At 33.8% G+C, this 23019-nt stretch overlaps 1 protein-coding gene across 1 annotated transcript in view; it reads left to right on the top strand.

The window, feature by feature from the left end:
- PHKG1 (phosphorylase kinase catalytic subunit gamma 1) overlaps window positions 1-23019 on the top strand; it is a 258717-nt gene that overhangs the window by 69341 nt on the left and 166357 nt on the right. Inside the window, exon 2 of the mRNA XM_044054212.1 lies at window positions 20294-20441. Within this exon, the coding sequence (XP_043910147.1) occupies window positions 20359-20441 (83 nt within the window). The 5' untranslated portion in view covers window positions 20294-20358. The remainder of the gene's footprint in view (window positions 1-20293; window positions 20442-23019) is intronic.

The raw sequence follows: 23019 nt of genomic DNA, 5'->3' as shown, positions 1-23019 counted from the left end.
TACAAATGTCATCATTATTCTGTCTAAATATAGTTAATATCAATTATGGCAGGTATCACAGCTATGAGTGCTGTTTGATCAATCCTGATATGGTGTAAGTGGATGCAGCTGTGTCTGGCAGCTAGTACAAATGTCATTATTATTCTGTCTAAACATAGTTAATATCAATTATGGCAGGTATCATAGATTCAAGTGCTGTTTGATTAAGCCTGACAAGGTGTGTGGATGCAGCTGTGTCTGGCAGCTGTTGTATGTTGCCATTTTCGTATCCAGAAAGCTGTGGGTTGTGGCTTGTGATTGAGGTTTACTGATGCTTGTGTATTAGAAAGAGATACTTGGTGTTTTAGCCTGGATCCAGGGGAAGGGGGTGGATAAAACTGTGATTTGGGATATTTTGGCAGAGAATAGTTTATTTATACATCTGCTGAGTGAGAGGTGGGAAGGCTAGAAGAATGTGTTATCTCTTGTTGTGGCGCTTGTTGGGAGTTTTTTTTTTGTTTGCTCTCCGTTCTTTTCTTGAATGCTGTCTCACTGAAAGGGAGGGAAATTAGGCTTGAAGTTGCAGTGAAGTGAAGCTTTGCTTCAGATGCATTGTGAGCCTCTGGTATGCGGTACACAGACACACTAACAGAAACAGATGCTCCCAGGTTGCTATGGTAATGGAGACAGAGTGACGATAATGCTTAACGGCTCTGAGGAGCCTCCAAAATGATTCTCGGCAATGAAGTTTTTGGTTTAAAAAAAAAATATATATATATATATATATATATATATATATATATATATATATATTAAAGGGGCTGTTGTAAACCACAAGTGCACATATTGATGGTCTCCCAGTACTTTGTTTAGCTCATTAAGATGATTCTTGAAAAAAAAAATAAGCGCAATTTTATATTTAAAATGTATTTTGGTCCAAACACATTATGGACTTACGTAAGAGTGGAAGTCTGAGTTATTGTGAAAGACTAAGAGAAATTGGTCTTGTGCAGTCCCTTGAGCTTACTCGGACGTGTTGGGCATATGGGGATATCTGATTCTAGGGGTGTTTGGGGTTGCCGGGAAGTGCTAGAGAGTCATCAGATTTCCTTCGTGGAAATATCTGTAGGAATGGAAGTTGTTTTGAGTGGCTCACTGGCAGAGTGGCCACTGCATAGAACAGGCTGGTAAAATGGAACAGGACAAATATTGGTTTGTATATTTTAAGAACAGCCTGGAAACACACCACATGAACTAGTGAATGGTATTCTGGCAAAACAGGGTGGGCATTGTTGTCCATGCTTGAAGTACTGATATGTGTGCATGTAAGGATGTAAATATACTTATAACAAATAAGAAACTAGAAGGGTCCCATAATTTAAAGTCTATGGACTATATACACATGCTTGGAAGGAGCTAATAATAAGAATAAGCATTACAGCTTGTAGTCTCTCAAATAACTAAGAAACAGCTAAAAGAAGCACACACACACACACACACACACACACACACACACACACACACACACACACTAGTTATGTTGTTGTTGTTGTCTTCCGGCTTTTCCCGGTTAGGGGTCACCACAGCGGAACTCCAGTCCGCTAATGATTGGCAGTAGATTTTCACGAACGCCAAGGTGCCAGCTCAACATTCAACCTTCAATGAAGGCACACCCATTTACGCATGTCTTTCGAATGCCCACCCAACCGCGGGGGGGACATGCAGACCCCACACAGAAGGCACTCCCCGCACTCCAGCCGAGAATCGAATGGGAAAAGTTCTTGCTGTGAGGCAACAACGTTACCACTGCACCAAATAGTTATGTAATGTATGATTTTAGTAAATCTAGACATAAAATATATAATCGTCATATAAGATGAAGCAGTCTTCTGAATTTAGATATTAAAGAAAGGATTTAATAACATGGGCTTGTGTATAATAACACTACTGTAACTTGTCATAAATGACATACACTACACTGAACATCAAGGTGAAGCATGATGATTTTCTTATAAACGTAAATATGCAAAACAAGTCATGTAATTGCTTTAACTTGAATTGTAGTTTTTGTAACCCATCTTGACCATACATAATACTTAAGTGGTTACCAAGGTTACTAATGTTTTATACATGACATCAAACTGATAAAGTTGTTCAAGAGAAACAAGAGAAACAATAGAAGCCTGAACTTGAAATGTCACAGAATGTAATAATCATATTCTGAACAAATAGTATTAACTTGACAATAAACGCTCAGTTTAATAACATGGGCTTGTGTATAATAACACTATTGTTTTAACTTGTCATAAATGACATACACTATATTGAACATCAAGGGGAAGCATGATGATTTTGTCATATAAATAAATGTGCATAACAAGTCTATAATTGCTTTAAACTTGAATTGTGGTTTTGTAACCCATCTTGACCATACATAATACTTAAGCTGTTATCAATGTAACTAATGTTTTATACATGACATCAAACTGACAAAGTTGTTCAAGAGAAACAATAGAAGCCTGAACTAGGAATGTCACAGAATGTAACAATCACATTCTGAACAAATAGTATTAAATTGACAATAATCACTCAGTTTAACCTTTGCTGATTATACAAAATAGAATGTTGCCATTTAAATCTAAAAACTTTCAGTATATGCCACAAAAATGGCAATTTATGAACATGGAAAGGGAATTTGTAATTATTAATCACAATAAGTGAATTTGTTGTTTTTAACCTATAATAAGAAATGACAGATATGAGAAACCTTATGTGTAGGAAATGGGGGGAAGAGGGATGCACTAATAATTAAAATGCACTAACTTTCATCAATGTTCACATAAAACAAACTTGATGTTTTAAGTAAGTTAGCAACAAACAAAATCCTGGCAAACAATGAAATATAACTTCTGCTATATCCAGTAAAATACATTGTATTACAAACATTATGTATAAATATTATTACCATTTATTTTTATTAAGTAATAACTTTTGAAAGACTTCATCAAAAAGGGTTGTTGTTGTTTGTCTTTTGGCTTTTCCCGGTAAGGGGTTGCTACAACGGAACTCCGGTCTGCTAATGATTGGCAGTAGATTTTTACGAAATGCCGAGGTGCCAGCTCGACGCCCAACCTTCAATGAAGGCAATCCCATTTAAACACGTATGTCTTTTGAATGCTACCCAACCGTGGGGAGGACATGCAAACTCCACACAGAAGGCACTCCCAAGCCATGCCGAGAATTGAACAGGAGAACCTCTTGCTGTGAGGTAACAACGCTTCTGAATATGTTAAATAACTGTGTGCTATAATCCTTTAGTGAGGTTTTATATATGATACATCCTACTTTACTATGATTGAATTACTTGTCATCTATCTTTCATGTAAATATTAATTGCTTATACAATAAGTAGACATTTATATTGTATTAGAATTCTGTCTAATCTACAATAGTACTATATCTGTTCAAAATAACATAAATATTGCTTATTCCTATTACAAATATTCTCCATATGATAATTCAATTTATGGAGCTCAGATGTGTCAAGGTATGAGTGATAATCTGATGGATTTAGGTTTATCCATCAGATTAGGAATGATTTTCACTCCATGGCTAGTGCAGATCTTAGTTTTGTTAACATTTATTAATTTAAATTTATTTCACAAAAACATTTTTAGTATGCCTGACCAAAACATGACTTTATTGGTAAACACTCAAAGTATAAAACTGATAATTTCCTTTAAAAGCTCAAACATAGACTTTAGAGTTATCAGAGGAAAATGTTAATAGTCGCAATAAAACAAAAAATACATAGTCTAAATAACCTAAGATGGATTTAACTTTATTATCTTTAAATGCCAATGGCTTATACAATCCTAGCAAGAGATCAAATCTACTGAAATATTTAAAACTGAACAAAGCGCAAATTGTCTTCCTTCAAGAAACTCATTTCAAAACAAATGACAATTACAAATGGAATTCTAAGGAATATGTGATATTGACGCAATCCACTTATAAGACAAAGACAAAAGGGGTAATAATTTTATGGAAAACAAATGTGATTAACCCAGAAATCATTTATAAGTATGAAGATAAAGAAGGCCTTATGGCATTAGTAAGAGTTAAATATAATAACAGAATATGGACCCTAGCCAATTTATACTGGTTCCCAGCCATTGGAACAGGAACTGTTAAAAACACTTGGATTTCATTTCCAGTAATTATAAAGGCAACTTAATATTAGGAGCAGATTTTAACTGTATATTTGACATTTCTGAAACTGTAAATAAAAGACCGCTGCATACATCTGCTGTATCAAAAGCTTTAAACAAGTGGGTAGAATCATTTCATCTTGTAGATACTTTCAAATTTAAAGAAGATAAATCTTTGTTGTTTTCCCATCAAGATCACAGATTTGGTACCCAAACTAGAATAGATACAATATTTGCTGCCCATGACTTACACTCTAAAATCATTAATTTCTCAATCACTCCCTGTCCCTTTTCGGACCACAATTCATTGATACTAAAACATCAAAATGGGTACAAACCATTAATCTTTAACTCCAGAATTCCAGCATATATAACTAAAATTAAAGAGTTCAAACCCTGGTTATTATCTGAATTACAGTTCTTCTTAGATATTAATTACACCACAGAGATAAATGAAATAATGATATCAGACTCATTAAAAGCTTACATATATGGTAAAACCATAACTTGGTATAAAAAAAATCAGAGAATGGGATTCTGAATTATTAGATCTACAATCCAAACATTTGTCAGTAAAAGATGAAAAAAAATCAAAATCATTTGGAGACAAAAAAATAAAGCATAAGTATTAAACAATAAATACAATGAAATTCTAACACATAAAACTAGTTTAGCTTTCGAAAAACTAAAAATTAATACCTTGGCCACTTCTCCCAAATATCTACATAATTTATCAGTAAGAATCAAAATAAAATCAAAAGCTAATAACATTAACATTATCTTCCATGAAAAGAAAGGGAAAAATGTCACGGATATAGGTAACATTCTTGATGCCTATAGAAATCACTATATGGAACATTTCCAAAAAGAAAATATACATATTAATCAATTAAATCTAGATGAAAAATGTTCTAACATAAAAAAATACCAGAAAAATTAAAACTAGATCTGCAAGCACCCATATTCTACAAATAAATTACAGATACAATAAAAGAGGGTAAAAAATAATAAAGCTCCAGGTATAGATGGCATAATTATGAAAATATATAAACTTTTCCCTTCAAAGATACTATCCCTCTTCTATAAAACTCTATTAGAAATTCAGTGACAAGCTTTAATACCACCATCTTGGAGATATTCCTTAATCACACCAATTCTAAAGGAAAACAAATCCCAAACCTCTGTACCTCATATAGACCTATATCATTATTAAATAATGACTATAAGATATTTATGGCAATATTAACTAACAGAATGAAAATACCACTATCCAAAACAATAAATAATGATCTAACTGGATTTATATATCATGCACACACAGGACAATATTAAAAGGATAATTTCTCTTATAGATTATGTTAATAAAGAAAATAAACACTCATAATTGGCTTAGATATAGAGAAAGCCTTTGATTTCCTAAATCGGGACTATTTATTCAAAATCCTAATGCTATTTGAATTTCCTGCATCATTTGTTCATTTCCTAAAGAATATATATACAAATAATTTAGAGTATGTCAAGTTAGGTCCTTTTACCTCTGAATCTATACATATAACAAAAGGCACTAAACAAGGATGTCCCATGTCACCAATTCTATTTGCTCTGGCTATTGAAATATTGGCAGATTCAGTTCGTAACAATATAAAAATCAAATGAACAGATGTTTATGAACAATACAATTCTAAAGTAATGCTATTTGCTGATGACATATTACTAACATTATCTAATACAAAAGAGACATTAGAAGAATTAGATATATTAAGTGACAAATTTCACATGACTTCAGGACTTCATTTCAATAAATCAAAATCAAAATTTTTATTTTTAAATAAAAAAAAGAACTGCAGACTAAGGGGGATCACATCATAGGGAAACAAGAATCGACCTTAAAATATCTAGGAATTGAGTTGTGCAAGTATAATAATGAATTCTAAAAACTGCAATAATATCATCTATACAAATAAAATCTCTGTGGAAAAATGGAACAAAATAATATTAACATTTGAAGATAGACTACAGTTAATAAAAATTGTTTTACTGCCCAAGATCCTATATATATATATATATATATATATATATATATATATATATATATATATATGTAGCTTTGGCAATACAACTGTTAACAGAAAGGAATATACTTAAATAAATAAATTCATGCCTAATAAAATTTTTGTGGTTTCCCAAAAGAAACAGAATAGCTTTAATACATCATATCAGACCATGGAAACAGGGAGGATTAAACTTTCCTGCTATAGAAACATATATAAAAGTATCAATATCTAAACCAATCTCAGATTGGATAAGTCCAAATTACTCTGCAAATTGGAAAGAATTACTAACTGTAATATCAATAAATGAAACTGATTTTTAAAAATTTTCAAATAACAGATTAAAAACAATTTGCCATGTTGCCATGGGATATATTATGCATTAGTAATGCAATATAACATGACCTAACCCACTAAAACTCATATGATTAATTATTACATTGACTCATTTAAGAAAATTATTAATGCAAATATAGATTAAAAATCTGGTTTGATCTTTTAACACCGTTTATAGTCACAAATAACTTTCCACATAAAATATATAGATAAATTATTAATTCATGGGAACAGGAAGGATTTGTTTGTTGGCTCCAATGTATCAAAGAACTAAAAGTTTTAGATATGCAAGAAATAAAAACAACATACAGTTGGAACCACATTTTCTTTGATTGTGTTAAAATTATGCCATTTTGGAATTATATTAATAACTTTCTACAAGCTTTATTTAATTAATTATTTTACTTAACTAAAGCTCTTGTATTATTAAATGTGAACAGAGGTCCTCATTTGAATAGGTCAAACATGTATCTAGTATGGACTATACTTGCAATATCAAGGAAGTGTATAACAAGAAGATGGAATACAAACACAATACCAACTTTGGAAGACTTCTACAGCCTACTGAAGACCACAGCATTATTGGAAATTAAAATTAAAGAACTAAAAATTTATCCAAAGCCATTTATCAACAACCCTTGGGGAAAAGTCTTATAAGTGATTGACACTATACAATAATTGATCAGACACTCTGATAATGGATTGGACATACTTATAAAGTATAATCCAAATATTCAGGCTGGGAGACAACCAAAGCAGTCTGTAAACGTGACACAAGCTGTTAAATCCAAGAAGTGCTCATCCGATACATGTATATAAAAAACTAGTATAATTTATTGTAAAGAAACACACAAACAGTAAGCGCTTTCGCCGTAGCTTCATCAGACTGTTAGAATTCAAATATACTGTCAATTACCTTTATAAACTATAATTAATGACGTTATGCAAACTAATTAACCACATCAAGTGGTTTTAAAGCAACATAGCAAAAATGCGTGTACTGTCAAATTCATTCTCTAACAAATAGTGAACTAATATGTCTATACTTGACTAAATCTTATTAAAACTTATTAAAATGTTTGAATTCTATACATCCTAATTTTAAAACATATTAATAAAAATCACTTTAATTAAATACTAATGTAAATAAATAAATATGCAAATACTTGTTAACAAATAGACATATATATTTTAAAGTAATGAGAAATAATAATACCAAAAATATAAGTAGAATATAATGTAACTGTAATGTTGCATCAAGCCCTCATATAACACTATATTATATCAAATCAGAATCAGACAATTCATATACTACTCCGCAAAAATGCGGAAGTAGTGGAAAACAGTCCACTATCTATATGTTTAATGCAGGTAAATTATAAACCTCTAATAATATATATGGCTATGTTCATGTATTTCTGACCTATCTACTAAATAGATACATGCAATAATGACAATATACATATATAACAAATATGTCTAAGCATTGCTGTATATTAAATAAAATACTAAATATAGACATTACTATGAATTAAATAGGAAGGGGAGGGGGAGGAGGAAAAGGGAAAGGGGTGGGGAAAGGGTTGTGAGGGAGGGGGAGGGGACAGGACGAAGATTACTATCATTTAATAAACAACATTATCTAAGGTATAAAATTCTATATATTGTCATAAAATTTCAGTGTCCGTGTTCTTAATATAGGTTTTAATGAAGCCCTTTCATTAAGGCCTTTACCTTGGTCAGATTGCAGTCTCATAATCCAATCTATTTCTTTACATTCAGTTTTATTGCATATGTTACCTTCCCTAATGTTAGGTGTAACAGAATCTACAGCCATAAATTTAAATGTATGAATATGACCTTCTCTGGCTATATGTTTAGCTAGAGCATTTGGTATATAACCTATCCTCATGGCATATAAATGTTCCCTGATTCTAATACGGAACATCCAATTCGTTTTACCTACGTACAACGCCTGGCACTGTTGGCATACTGCCAGGTATACTAAATTGTAAGTATCACATGAACCTGTAATATAAAAATGAAAGATTTGCCCTGAATCAGGGTGAATAAAATAATTCCCTGAAAAGAGATAATCACAATAATTACAGTGGCCACATGGATAGGTACCTAAGCCTTCTATGCTCCTTTTATCCATACTAGAATGACATAATAGGCTTTTCAAGTTGGATTTGTTCCTAAATTGATACCTAGGGTCTTCGCCTACTATTGTTTTAATGTCTTTATCAGACGTAAGAATACACCAGTGCTTTTTAATTATGTTCATTATTACATTTCGATCCTCAATGTAATACATTGGTACCTTTACTACATTAGAGTTATTCCCCTTATCTGAAACATTATCAGTGTGTGCAGAGTAGTATGGTCGAGCTCTATTAAGTCTGGTTTCCCCTATATCTTCTAAGCCTTTATTAATATGTGGTTCATTGTAACCACTTTGGAATAATCTACTCCTAAAATTATTAATTTCCATTTGAAAGTTTTGTTCTGATACATTCAATCTAGATATACGCATACTCTGACCTTTTATAATATTGTCAAATATATAGTGGGGATGCATACTAGATCTATGCAGGAGAGTGTTACGATAACAAGGTTTGCGATAAACTCCAGTATTGATTGAGTCCCCCATCACTCTTTCTACATATACATCAAGATAATGTATCTTAGTATGAGAAAATTCACATGTGAATCTCAAGTAAGGGGTCATATTATTAATGTCTACTACATATTGATTTAAATCCTGTATGCTGCCATGCCAAACGAGGAAGACGTCATCAACAAAATGTCGATGTGATTATCTCTTTTCAGGGAATTATTTTATACACCCTGATTCAGGGCAAATCTTTCATTTTTATATTACAGGTTCATGTGATACTTACAATTTAGTATACCTGGCAGTATGCCAACAGTGCCAGGCATTTTACGTAGGTAAAACGAATCGGATGTTCCGTATTAGAATCAGGGAACATTTATATGCCATGAGGATAGGTTATATGCCAAATGCTCTAGCTAAACATATAGCCAGAGAAGGTCATATTCATACATTTAAATTTATGGCTGTAGATTCTGTTACACCTAACATTAGGGAAGGTAACATACGCAATAAAACTGAATGTAAAGAAATAGATTGGATTATGAGACTGCGATCTGAAAAATATAAAGGCCTTAATGAAAGGGCTTCATTAAAACCTATATTAAGAACACGGAGACTGAAAATGTATGACAATAGATAGAATTTTATACCTTAGATAATGTTGTTTATTAAATGATAGTAATCTTCGTCCTGTCCCTTCCCCCTCCCTCACAACCCTTTTTCCACCCCTTTCCCTTTTCCTCCTCCCCCTCCCCTCCCCTTCCTATTTAATTCATAGTAATGTCTATATTTAGTATTTTATTTAATATGCAGCAATGCTTAGACATATTTGTTATATATGTATATTGTCATTATTGCATGTATCTATTTATTAGATAGGTCAGAAATACATGAACTTAGTCATATATATATATATATATATATATATATATATATATATATATATATATATATATATATTATTAGAGGTTTATAATTTACCTGCATTAAACATATAGATAGTGGATCTTTTTTCCACTACTTCCACATTTTTGCGGAGTAGTATATGAATTGTCTGATTCTGATTTGATATAATATAGTGTTATATGAGGGCTTGATGCAACATTACAGTTACATTATATCCTACTTATATTTTTAGTATTATTATTTCTCATTACTTTAAAATATATATGTCTATTTGTTAACACATATTTGCATATTTATTTATATACATTAGTATTTAATTAAAGTGATTTTTATTAATATGTTTTAAAATTAGGATGTATAGAAGTCAAACATTTTTAATAAGTTTTAATAAGATTTAGTCAAGTATAGACATATTAGTTCGCTATTTGTTAGAGAATGAATTTGACAGTACACGCATTTTTGCTATGTTGCTTTAAAACCACTTGATGTGGTTAATTAGTTTGCATAACGTCATTAATTGTAGTTTATAAAGGTAATTGACAGTATATTTGAATTCTAACAGTCTGATGAAGCTACGGCGAAAGCGCTTACTGTTTGTGTGTTTCTTTACAATAAATTATACTAGTTTTTTATATACGTTTATCGGATGAGCACTTCTTGGATTTAACAGCTTGTGTCACATTTACAGACTGCTTTGGTTGTCTCCCAGCATGAATATTTGGATTATACTTTTTTATTTTTATGCTACCAGGGAGATATTTATACTGCTGAGCATCGTTTTATTCGTGGTTGGATTTATATACTTATAAAGTAACTGTATACATTAAGATCTGTTATAGTGTCAGGCTAATGTAAATAGCGTACATAGTTATTTAAGATGTTATGTATAAATACTATGGAATTCATTCAAATGTATTTGAAAAATAAAAAAAATTTGAGAATAATATGCCACCTCTTATTCAACATTTTTATAAAAAACTGCATACTGCCACCTACCACACTAGTATAGGTCAATATGCTGATGACTCAACATTTATATGTGCATCCGCATCCCTACTAACACTTGAGGATATCACCCAAAATTCTTTTACTGCTATTGAAACTTGGCTAAAAGATGCAAATGTACTTTTAAATCCTTAAAAAAATTACGTTCATTACTCCTAAATAATTCCAAAATGAAACATAGTCTTTTAAAATAACCTCATCCAACAACAGAAAAATTGAAACTGCAATCCAAACAAAACTTCTTGACAATAACCTCAAATTTGACCAACACAAATCACAAGCCATTAAAAAATGCACGATAAATTAAACTCCCTAAATAGAACCAAACACTATCTTTTAGATCACGCAACACCAACATATACCAACCTTCTTCTATCGCTACAATTTGTCTCACTTATTCTTATAAACCTAAACAAAAGACTTACAGCTAAACTCTCCACCTGTCAAAATAAAGTAGACACATTGTCTGCCATCCTTACATATAGGACTCATCATTGTAGAATCCAGAAACAATTAAACTGGCTTGCGCTACCCAGCTATTTAATATATTCAAAGCTTATTACCACACAAGGTCTTATACCTGCACCAGAAAAATGTCCAGCAATAAAAGATACCCTGCAGCATCACTCTGCAGGTAGAGATCTTCGCTCAACCAATGAGCTCTTAGTAATTACAACAATGTCTAAATCTCAGCAAGCATCAACTCTAAAATTTACTTCCAAACTGGCACAAAAAATGCTAGGGCTACTACTCGTAAAACACTCGTATTTATTTTAAACGCCAAATATAACCAAACGTTTTTCGTCCTTACTCAATGCTCGGACTTCTTCAGAAATTAATTACAACCATTTTAAAAAAACTTCTATTATTTATAAATTCATACAAAAAATCCTGCCAAAAACTAATCAGCGAACACAGGATCATTTAAAGGTATATTAGCCTAAAAGCCTACTAGTTTACTAATATATTCTAAAACTTCAGTCAAGTCATTATATTACAATAAAATCAACCAATGTTTAAGTCTCAGCAGGCATCTCACTATACTCCCATTACATATCTAAACATTGGAACACAATCCCAACAAAGGTAAAACAGACCATGAAACCAACCACCTTCAAGTCCTTGCTAAACCACATGTGGTTGTGCACATGCTTCTTACCTGGATAACTCCATTTTCTTTTGTCAGCTCATACCTTCTATCCCTTTATAACATCTCTTTCTTGTAACACTCCTCCTCCTCAACTTCCTTCCTAGCTTAAATCCCTACTTTACATTTCAGTTTCTTTCTCACCTTTCCACCTTATCCATCTCCTTCAAATACTCTCCACCCCTCTGTTATAACCAGGTTCTGTGTCAGCTATAGAATGCCTGTCTTCATCTTCCTCTATCTTTAACTAATATCTACTTACCGACTAATGTTTCACTCTCCTTACCTCAATTTTATTTATTAATAACATCTATAGTATAACCTTCCTTACGCATATCTTATAAGTCATATCTAATGTCTTCTTGTCACATATATTGCACATGAACTATTTGCATACTAAATGTTTTACACTTGGAATTAAATAGCATGAATAATGTCTCCACAGAATAATACCTGTTTTATCTTTGTATAGTGTCATTACAGTGCAATTACCTGTTTGCATCTAGATATCTTATGAATCATCTGTGTAATGTATCTTTGTAAAAATTTTGTTTTGTCATGAGTATCTTAAATGCATCTGCTGGAGCTTTTCTCCACCGACCTCTGCTGAAAATGGGCTTTGCCCAGTCAGACTTTCCCAGTAAACAAAGACAAACAAATAAATAATAAATATATTTAACATGTCAGATATTGTTCTTTACACCATTCTTCTTACAGATATTTTCCTGCATGTTATGCCCCTGCTTGGAGTTATTTGGATGTTCTTTCCAAATGTTTACATTATGCTTTGGAGCTTTTCACTTCTGTGCCTCTACTAAAGATGGGACCTCCCAGCCAGTCACTTCTTGGCAAGAGTAATAAACAATAAGTTATGCATTAAATCTTCTTTCAACTCCAAAGGTCTCCATGGTATGTAATTCTCCTTTTCTGCAATATCTGTCAGATATATTGCACAGGTTACCAAATAACTAGGAACCTGGCTTGTGCTGTCAGATTTTACTTCCACATTGTCACTAGTGATTTAATTTTTGCAAATACTCGACACATATGGTTGCAACAGTTCTGTTTGCTGGGGAATTGGTGTAATGGTTAAGGTGTTTACCTCACAAACAATAGGAACTGGGTTTGACTCTCACTGAGGGAAATTGGCTAGGCTTAAAATGGCTCACTAAGGGCAACTAGCTTACTACTTACCTACAAATCTCCTTAGTGATGGATTCACTTTCTTAACTTGTATGTGTCTTTTTGTGAGGTCTAATGTAATAGTAGTCAAATCTTCATAAATCTCAGTTCTATCTTTCCATTTTATCGACAATTTTTCAGGGTCTAATCATTTAAATTGTATTCCCATATTTTTCACTGCTTCGATGTAAAATAAAGCAACTGCTGTTTTATACGTTATCCAACATATATTTCTGGTTAGACAGAATCATATTACATTTATATTCAGCGGATATTCTGCTCTTTGCTATTCATGACAACTTTTCTCTCTACTGATAAATTACCATCTTAACTGTGAATAAGCACTAGCTTTGATATGAGTGAGCTGCTTTGGGGACCAAACTCTAATGGGCTCTTTTACCTCGAGTGTTATGTTTCTCTGTCATAAGCCTTTATACTGGCTTTAGCTTCCTGTTGTAAAGGGATTCATTTCCACATTCAGAATTTGCAGCTTATCCACAGTGTCAAAGATTTAGCTCCTGGCATAACCATAGTACTTGGATGCAGTCTATTTGATTATTTGTTTAAACCATTTATTACCATTTCAGTAGCGATCATGAAGTGTCGTTGTTCATCATTTTCTCACTTTTACATACATACATACATACATATATACAAATATTTCAAAAACAGGCATTAATGCCCATCTAGCTTGCCAATATACCAAAACACTTGTTCCCATAATAAGTATCCAGGCTATTCTTAAAAATATCTAAACTAGTACTTGCTTTAATATAATTTGGTAGTCTGTTTTATGCATCAGCTACTCTGTCAGGGAACCAATTAGTACACTTCTCATTTCTACAGAATCTTCTACACAGGCTGTCTGATGATTCTCTAGTACTTTTTGTTAACCCCAAACATTCCCAGTGGTAGTTGTCACTAAATGCCCTATATATCCCTCAAGTTCAGATATTTTAGTCTTTCATAACAACTTAAATTTTCACATCCATGGATACCTTTGGTATATTTCTGTTGTGCTGTTTCCAGTTTACTCATGCTTGTTTACTTATTGGGTTTCCATATTGTTATTCCATACTCACGTCTGGGTCTAATGTAACTAACAATGACTTCATTGTTTTTGATTTCCTAGAGTTTATAAATCTTTTTATATAACCTATAGTTCTATAACTATCATTAACCAATTGGTTGATATGATTAGAAAAACGCATAGCTGAATCTACCCATATACCCAGGTCCTTAAATGAGTCTACAGTTTCAATCTCTGTGTGCTGTATTAAATATTCACCTTTCAGTTTATGCCTACCAAATCTCATATGCTTACTTGTTGATGTATTTATCAGCATATTATTCTCCTGTGCCCAAATGGTCAATTTAGTTAAGTTATTTTGCAGACATGCCTTATCTGTAACACATGTAATCAGTTTACCCAATGTCAGGTCATCTGCATATAGACTGTAGAACATCTCAGATGAAAAAGTTAGGTCTGAAAGATACAATCTAAACAAGTAAGGGGCTAAGACAGAGCCCTGTGGAACACCCTGACTGTAACCAAGGATTTTGCCTGTCCAGTTGCTGTATGATACTTGTCATGTCCTATTTGTAAGCCATGCAGCTATCCATCTTATCAAGAGTACATCAATATGTGTATGACCCTGTCAAATGCTGAAGTTAAATCTATATAAATTACACCACAGCACAAAGTTTCATTCATAGCTGTTATTATATTGTTATAGAACATCATGTTACAGGTGGTAATAGATCTGTTTTCAACATATGCATGCTGATATATGGTTTCAAGTCCCAACCTATCCAGTTCTGACAATAACTGATCCAATATTACCTTCTCCATTATTTTTATACAACATGAAAGTCGACTTAAGGGTCTATATGACTGTGGGTTTGTCCTACTCCCCTTTCTCTTAAAAACAGGTTTAATAAGTGCATGTTTCCAATCTTCAGGAATCTCCCCATATTTATATGACTTAGTGAATAATAGATATAATGGTACTGTAAGTTCTTGCTGAAGTGTTCTCAGGTCATTTTTACTAATTCCGTCTCCTCTCTGTGCTTTGTTTGGATCCAGTTTGCACAGTTCTTTTTAAATATAATCTAATTTGATCCCAGTATCTGAGGTTACCTGGATGTCACTAGGACAACTTACCACCCTTTTTATGAAGCCAAACTGTTTTGCATAAATTTTTTTAATATATCTATAATCTGTTGTGTCTGAGAATACATTTTAGAATCTGCATGCAGTTTATCAATTTATGTGTCTTTACTACTTCCACATCTTATGTATCCATAAAAAGGTTTCCTATTATGATCAATATCTTTATATAAATTTTCTTCAAATGTTTCTTAATATTGTCTCACACTATGCTTAATCTGTTTGTCCAGCTTGTTTATTTCAGTTTTCAAAGTTGTAGTTTGACCTCTCTTCCATTTCTTATATACTTTGTCTCTCACCTTAATCAGATACCTTGTTCTTGTGGAAATATATCTGCCTGATGTTGTATGCCTAGATCCTAATGTTAAACATTTTTTTGATTTTTTGCAATCAATTATTCTTTCAAAACTTTCTACATTCCATCTGGAGTTTTTCCACTGAACACCTCACTCCAGTTAGTTTTACATTGTGACTGTTTTGCTTCCATATAATCTGTCACTAACATTCTGTGCATTGACTTAGATTTCAGTTTGGCAGAATTATCTAGCATCAAATTAATCTTTATAACCCCATGATCACTGCACATCAATGGTGGCAAAACTTGACTTGAAGTTGCAATAATTTCTTTGGGAGCACAAACAATGTCAAGTATGTTCTGTCCATTGGTAGTTTTTTTTACAATCTGAAGCAATTGTTGTTCCTGAATATATGTTGTGAATAATTTCCTTACTAATATTGTAGAATCAATATTATTCCAGTCTGTTTCTGGTAAATTTAAGTCCCCAGCTAATATTATTCTTCCCTCCTGTGTTTCATGTAAGAAATATATGAATTCCTCTAGGTCATCTGCACTTGACTTTGGTGGTCTATACACTCCAACAATTGTTATATGTTCCAGAGTTATCTTTATTGTCACAGTTACACAGTCCATAGTGTTGGTGTTATCATTGAACATGTAATAATCACATGTCTCATAGCTATCTTTAATCACTATTATAACACCTCCACCTGATTTTTTATTAGAATGTCTGTTACAGTAAAAGCATTTATACCCTGACAGAACTGGATTCCAGTCATTGTTCTTTAACCATGTTTCACAAACAATAACATCAATCTTGTGGAAATGTAGCAAATTTTCCAATAAAAAACTTTATTATTAATGCTCCTAGCATCAACAACCATCGGAGATGCATCAAATGCTGCCATCTGTGGCCTGTTAAATTTTCTACATGGCAAAAATCCTGCCTAGTGTTTGTCAAATATTGCAAAATATCTGCTGCAAAAATTCTCTTCCCTGATCTAGACAAATGCACACCATTCTGTCTGAACACTTGCACCCAAAACAAGGCTTGGATGCTCTACACATTTCCATTTTTTAAAACAGGACATTTTTTCCATGTAGGTATTTACCCAAAAAATATTTTCACTCACAATGACTTGACAATTCTTTCTATAGGTGATTTGTGAAAAATACGTCCTACCAATAGTACAAGCAATACTATCTAAGAGGGCTGTCAGTTCCCTACTAACAGTCAGAGAATCCTTGCTGGTGACATCATTTGTACCAACATGAATAAAAACAGATCCATACTTCCTTACATTAAGGCATTCCAAGGCTTGTCTCATATCTTCTATTTTCGCTCCAGGCAAGTATAAAACTATTCAATGTTCATTATCATCTCTGCAAATATACGTATCAATTCCTCTAATAATTGAATCTCCAATTATAAGAATAGCTTTGCTGGCCAGCTCTGAAGAATTTTCAGCTTCTAATACAGTAATATCTGCTCTATCAATTGTTACAAAGGCTAGAACTTCATCACTATTAGTCTTATTAAGCCGACTGTTTTCATTGTGTATTAGGGTCTATAGTATATGAAAGAAAGATCATATAATCAAACTCTCTAATGAGCGAAATTACGAAAATCAAAAACAATATTGTGGGGGGGGGCTGCACTACAGTGAGGAAAGGGCAGATACTCCAATCTTCACTGTCCTGTGATCCCACAGCACGCATCTCAATGTCCAGAATTTTCGCTCATTAGAGCGTACGATTATATGAACTTTCGTTCATCTAATATAGACCCGTGTATTAAATTCTCATCCAGTTGGTGTTGTAAATCCACAGCTTGAGTCATGTAGTCAAAATCTGTCTTTCTCCTCTTTTTTCTTATAGTAATGTCCTTCAATCCCTTCACATTCAATTTTTGTTTTCTTCCTTTTCACAAGCCCCTTGCCTCTTTTTTCTACCTTCTCCATTGGAAAGACGATGCCTTTTTCTGTAGACTGAAGGTTTTCTGATAGAAAAATATCACAATTTCCTGCAACCTGTGTGTTACATAAAGAAGCAGTGTCCTTTCTACTACGTATTCTCTTTCCTTTACAATCATTAATCAGTTTCTTTTTTTCCTTATTTGTTGTGAACTTCTTCCTTTCTTTCTTTCTTTTTTTTTTTTTTGTTTCCTTCTAAACAAACTGGATCCTCATATCGCTGAATACTTGCATCCAGAATTCCAGAGATGTCAGTGGCATTGTCTTGTTTCTTAGGGGTTGAATGATCTTTGCAGAAAATAGATGCATCATTTCCTAAATGTGTTCTATTTGTTCTGTGCCTAACAATATTTATTTCACCAGTCAGTCATTAATATATGAAACAACAGTTCTCCAAGCCATTCCAATTGCACAAGTGCAATCATCATCATTAAGTCGCGGTTTACTTCTAACAGTTGTAAGCTAATCATCCAACTTTTGATACGAGGAACACAGATCACCAGTGTTATCAGCTGCTACCTTTAAATATGCATAGCATTTATTACACTGTACATTTGTGCATTAGCAAATCATTAATTGCATACTCATTTAAGGAATCCATATTCACTTCAAATGAATACAATATCACAAAAGAAAAGATCAAAATCAGTGACCAGAGAATTCAAAGAGAACTTAAATCAACCTCTATAACAAAAAAATCACACCAGCAATATACAACTAAATAAAGTACGGTAAATTGTTCTGACCATACAAGTTCTATAAGCTAGACAGTAGTTCTGTTTCCTTTACGTCACGTGCGAAGGCATGCAAGTAGCTTCTGCTCACTATCGCTCGCAGTAGCACTTCTTTTTGGCAATAAAGATAAATAAATCACAAACCAAGATGGGACTGTTCAGATATGCTCAGGATTTTCCTCTCTGCAGTCTGTACATTTATAGCTGTCTAGGTCCCTTGGAGTGGCTAGACCTTGCCTGTCTAAAACCTATCTCTTTCTAACAAACGACAGTGAAATTAAACGCAAAACAACAAAATATGAATCAAAGTAAATCTTGTTAACAAACAGTCCCTTCCTACCTACAGTGAAAAACATTGATAAAATTTCAAATAAAACTTCTCTTACTAATCAACTCCACAATAAGTCACAAACCAAGAAAATGTTGTTTAGATATGCTATCTATATATCTTTAAGTTCCTGGACTCTGTTTTTGCATCTGACATAGATGTACAGATCCTTGTTAGGTAGATTTTAAATGTTTCCAGAGAGGGCATTCCACTCTTGCTCTGTACCTCAGGGATGTGGACAATTAGAATCCAATGAAACACATCCTCCAGCATCTTTGGTTTGCATCTTTGATGATGGTGACTCTATTCAGGTTTGCTTCTCGCATGTTTGACGTGTATCATATGCCATTTGAAACCTTTTGGTAACATGTTAAGGTTGTTTACTATATCATGTTTATCAATTTCTATAATTTCTTGAAGATACCATAGAAGAAACAATGTTACAATCCACTATAGTCATTAAAATAGCAGATGTATACAGAGCAGCCTCACTACAAAAGCAATTCTCAGACTGAAATCCTAGTGAAAGTGGATTTAACTTACATTAACACTTTCAAGTCCTTAACTCTCATTACTAGTTCCAATGAGATTTTATAACATGAGTGAAAACCTCACTAAAGGATGTCACTTCTCTGTATTACTAAATAAATAGAAATGATCGATTCATTTTCCATACTTAAACAATAGCACTAATATTCAGCCATATCACTTAGCTAATACACTTTGGCCATGATGGCCTCGAAGGCTAGTTAAGAAGCTAACACTCAGAAATTCAATTATCCTTCCTGAAGTCACTCCCTTGTCTAGTTCATACGCAGTAATTATAGTCAAGTATATTGTCAATGACCACATTTTTAAATCAGTCTTAAATGTCCAGCTAAAGCAGCAATGAAAAAGGGTAACTTTTAGAATATAGTTGTGAGCCTGACTTGTATCTATCGCTCTAAATCCTTGCCTTAGAAAGATAACTAGCAATTGCCAGTATAGTGAATTATATTGTAATCCTGCTAGCACTGCCCCATGTGTATAATAAATTCTGTATTTTGCTTGCTTGGGCTTTTTATGTGTGACTCTCTCTCTGTCTATATTATTGTATAGTTCTACATTTCTGTTTTGCTACACTCCTTATGATTATAATGTTATAGGTCTATGTGCTTGCCATTGGCCAAGGCTGTTGCAGAAAGAGGTCTACTCCGCCAAACTATCCAGATAAAAAATAACTAAATAAATAAGCAAATAAATAAATAATGATAGTTATAATGATCTTGCTAATCACAATTAAGAGTCAGTCTTATACATGCAATATTAAATTTCCTAAAGGGAGTGTACAAGCCTAACAATTTTTCTTTCTTTCAGCGGCAATACCAATCCATTCTTTGTGAAAAGCAAATCATCATTGGTGTGTAAATACAAAATCAAAAATGACACGTGAGGAGGAGCTACCTGACTGGGAAGGGGCCAAGGTGTTCTATGAGAAATATCAACCAAAGGAAGTCCTTGGAAGGTAAAAATACATCTTTGCTAATAGATGTACCATAATTAAATAATTTCAGCTTTATGATAGCTGCAGCTTGCTTAGACTATTGATACCAGGGTCTGGAAATTCAACATTTAAATATGTACATACTTCTCGCCAGTTTACATACTTATTGCAACTTTATTTTTTCCTGGAGAACAACCAACAAATTAGTGTTTCAGAAAAGCCATATTCTTCAAAAGTGGGTGACACCAAACAGGTATGTTTCATATCCTCAAGGCACAGTGACCCCAAAGTTTTTATATAAGTAGTAAGAGAGCATGGAGAACAGTCACTACATTAGGTGAAAGCCTCCTTCCTCCAGAAAAAAATGAGTTTTGAGATGTACACTAAACAAGCTTTTAACCAACTGTTACATTCAAAAATTAGTTCTGTTTCTGGGCTTAAAGATTTTTTTGAGCACTTTTTGCTCCTCTTGCTTCATTCTATGGCATTTGTCCCAGTGCCCCATATCCATTCTGTGTCTGTCAGCTATGCCTTACACCCCCAGATTTTAACTGATATGAGCTGGGGTTTGCATGGGTTTTTCCCTTCACAGTATTGTGGTTATGTCCTAAGAGGTGAGCATGCAATGAGGACAAGTGGTGTATCACTCCACCTCTGCAGCAGCTGAACCAGGTCCACCAACCTACCTCTCTCAGGACCACACCCGAGTGTAGCGCCACTTCCCCAATCTCAACCAGGGATCATCACAAGGAATGACCATGTAACTTTCTGCCCATCCTTCTCTGTCACTCCATCAGTCACTCAAGCCATGAATTTTACCCAGATCACCTGCCCATAGTCAGGGCTTTCTCCTGGTACGTCACCAGAGTGGTGTTTCTCTGGGCTTACGACTGATGTCATGCTTTCTCAAGTAACACCTAGATGCTTTTCTACTGAAAACCATTTTCTGCACTATTTAAGAAGTAAACCAACAAAAGCAAGCCAACCTCTGTGCTGAACCACATACTTGACTTACTAGCTTCTCAGTGCAATACCAGTGATCTGGCTTATCAGCAGAAGGGTAGGCTTAGGACATTTTGGAAAGGTATTCTATCTCCAAGCTCTTACCAACATCTGAATGAGGAGTGATGCACTCTCGCTGGAACCCAAGCACTGTGTGAGATCTAATCATAATAATCAGCTGATATATATCATTGTGTAAGCTCTGTGAGTGTCTGATGTTGTTGCATTGTTAGCCTCTTATTTATAGAGGGAAAACAATTATTCTCCATGTATACACACACACACATACACTGTGTGTGTGTGTGTGTGTGTGTGTGTGTGTGTGTGTGTGTGTGTGTGTGTGTGTGTGTGTGTGTGTGTGTGTGTGTGTGTGTGTGTGTGTGATAGATATAAAGTGAATGGACAGACTTCAACAGAGGGTAAACAATGGATGTGCTATCCTGTCATCTAGTTGCCCTTAAGAAGAAGATAGAGATAAGTTTTTTTAATTAAATATTTCACTAAAATCAGCCACATAAAGTAATATGGTATATGTTCAGTAATATATTCATAGATTCAACTAAAAAATCTCTTTCAATCTGCCTGATAGGGAAGGCAGTATCTAACTGCATTCCAAACTTCTTGGTCTCGTCCCACTCTATTACCTGTCCCTCTCTAGTTATTTGCTCCCAATACATTGGTTCCTTTGCCAGTTTTCTCCAATAAATTCCAGCTCTCTTGCCTATTTTCTGTGCCCCTACTTGAAGTAATACCTATTCACAAAAATCTTCTTTTTCCATTCATGTGTTGGCTTAGGTCTTTGGATAATTTCTGAAACTTTATAAATATAATATTCTGTTTGATGGTTATTATTTTCCCTAGCAATCTTCTTCTTCTTCTTTTGACTGTTCCCATTACAGGTTGCCATTTCTTCCTGTCCTATGCATCTTGCTCTGTCACACCAACCATCTGCATGTTGTCTCTCACCACATCCATAAACCTTGTCTTAGGTCTTCCTCTTTTTCACTTACCTGACAGCTCCATCCTTAGCATCCTTTTCCCAACATACCCAGCATCCCTTCTCAGCACATGTGAAAACCAATGCAATCTTGCCTCTCTAGCTTTGTCTCCAGATTCTCTAACTTGAGCTGACCCTCTAATATATTGATTCCTAATCCTGTCTATCCTCATCACAAACAATGCAAATCTTAACATCTTTTAACTCTGCCACCTCCAGCTCTGACTCCTGTCTTTTCATCAATGCCACCGTCTCCAACCTATATAACATAGCTAGTCTCACTACCCTATTGTAGACCTTCCCTTTCACTCTTACTGGTACCTGTCTGTCATAAATCACTCCTGACACTCTGCTCTACCCAGTCCACCCTGCCTATACTCTCTTCTTCATCTCTCTTCCACACTCCCCATTACTCTGAACTGTTGATCCCATGTATTTAAACTCATGCATAATTGCCAACTCTACCCACTGTATCCTCATCACTCCTCTATCCTCCCTCTCATTCATACACATATACTCTGTCTTAGTCCTGCTAATCTTCATTCCTCTCCTCTCTAGAGCATATCTCAACCTCTCCAGGGTCTCCTCAACCTGTTCTCT

The sequence above is a fragment of the Protopterus annectens genome, chromosome 13.part0, assembly GCF_019279795.1.
Source record: "Protopterus annectens isolate FY-2018-M chromosome 13.part0, PAN1.0, whole genome shotgun sequence".
NCBI lineage: Eukaryota > Metazoa > Chordata > Ceratodontiformes > Protopteridae > Protopterus > Protopterus annectens.
This window is presented reverse-complemented; position numbering and strand designations above follow the sequence as displayed.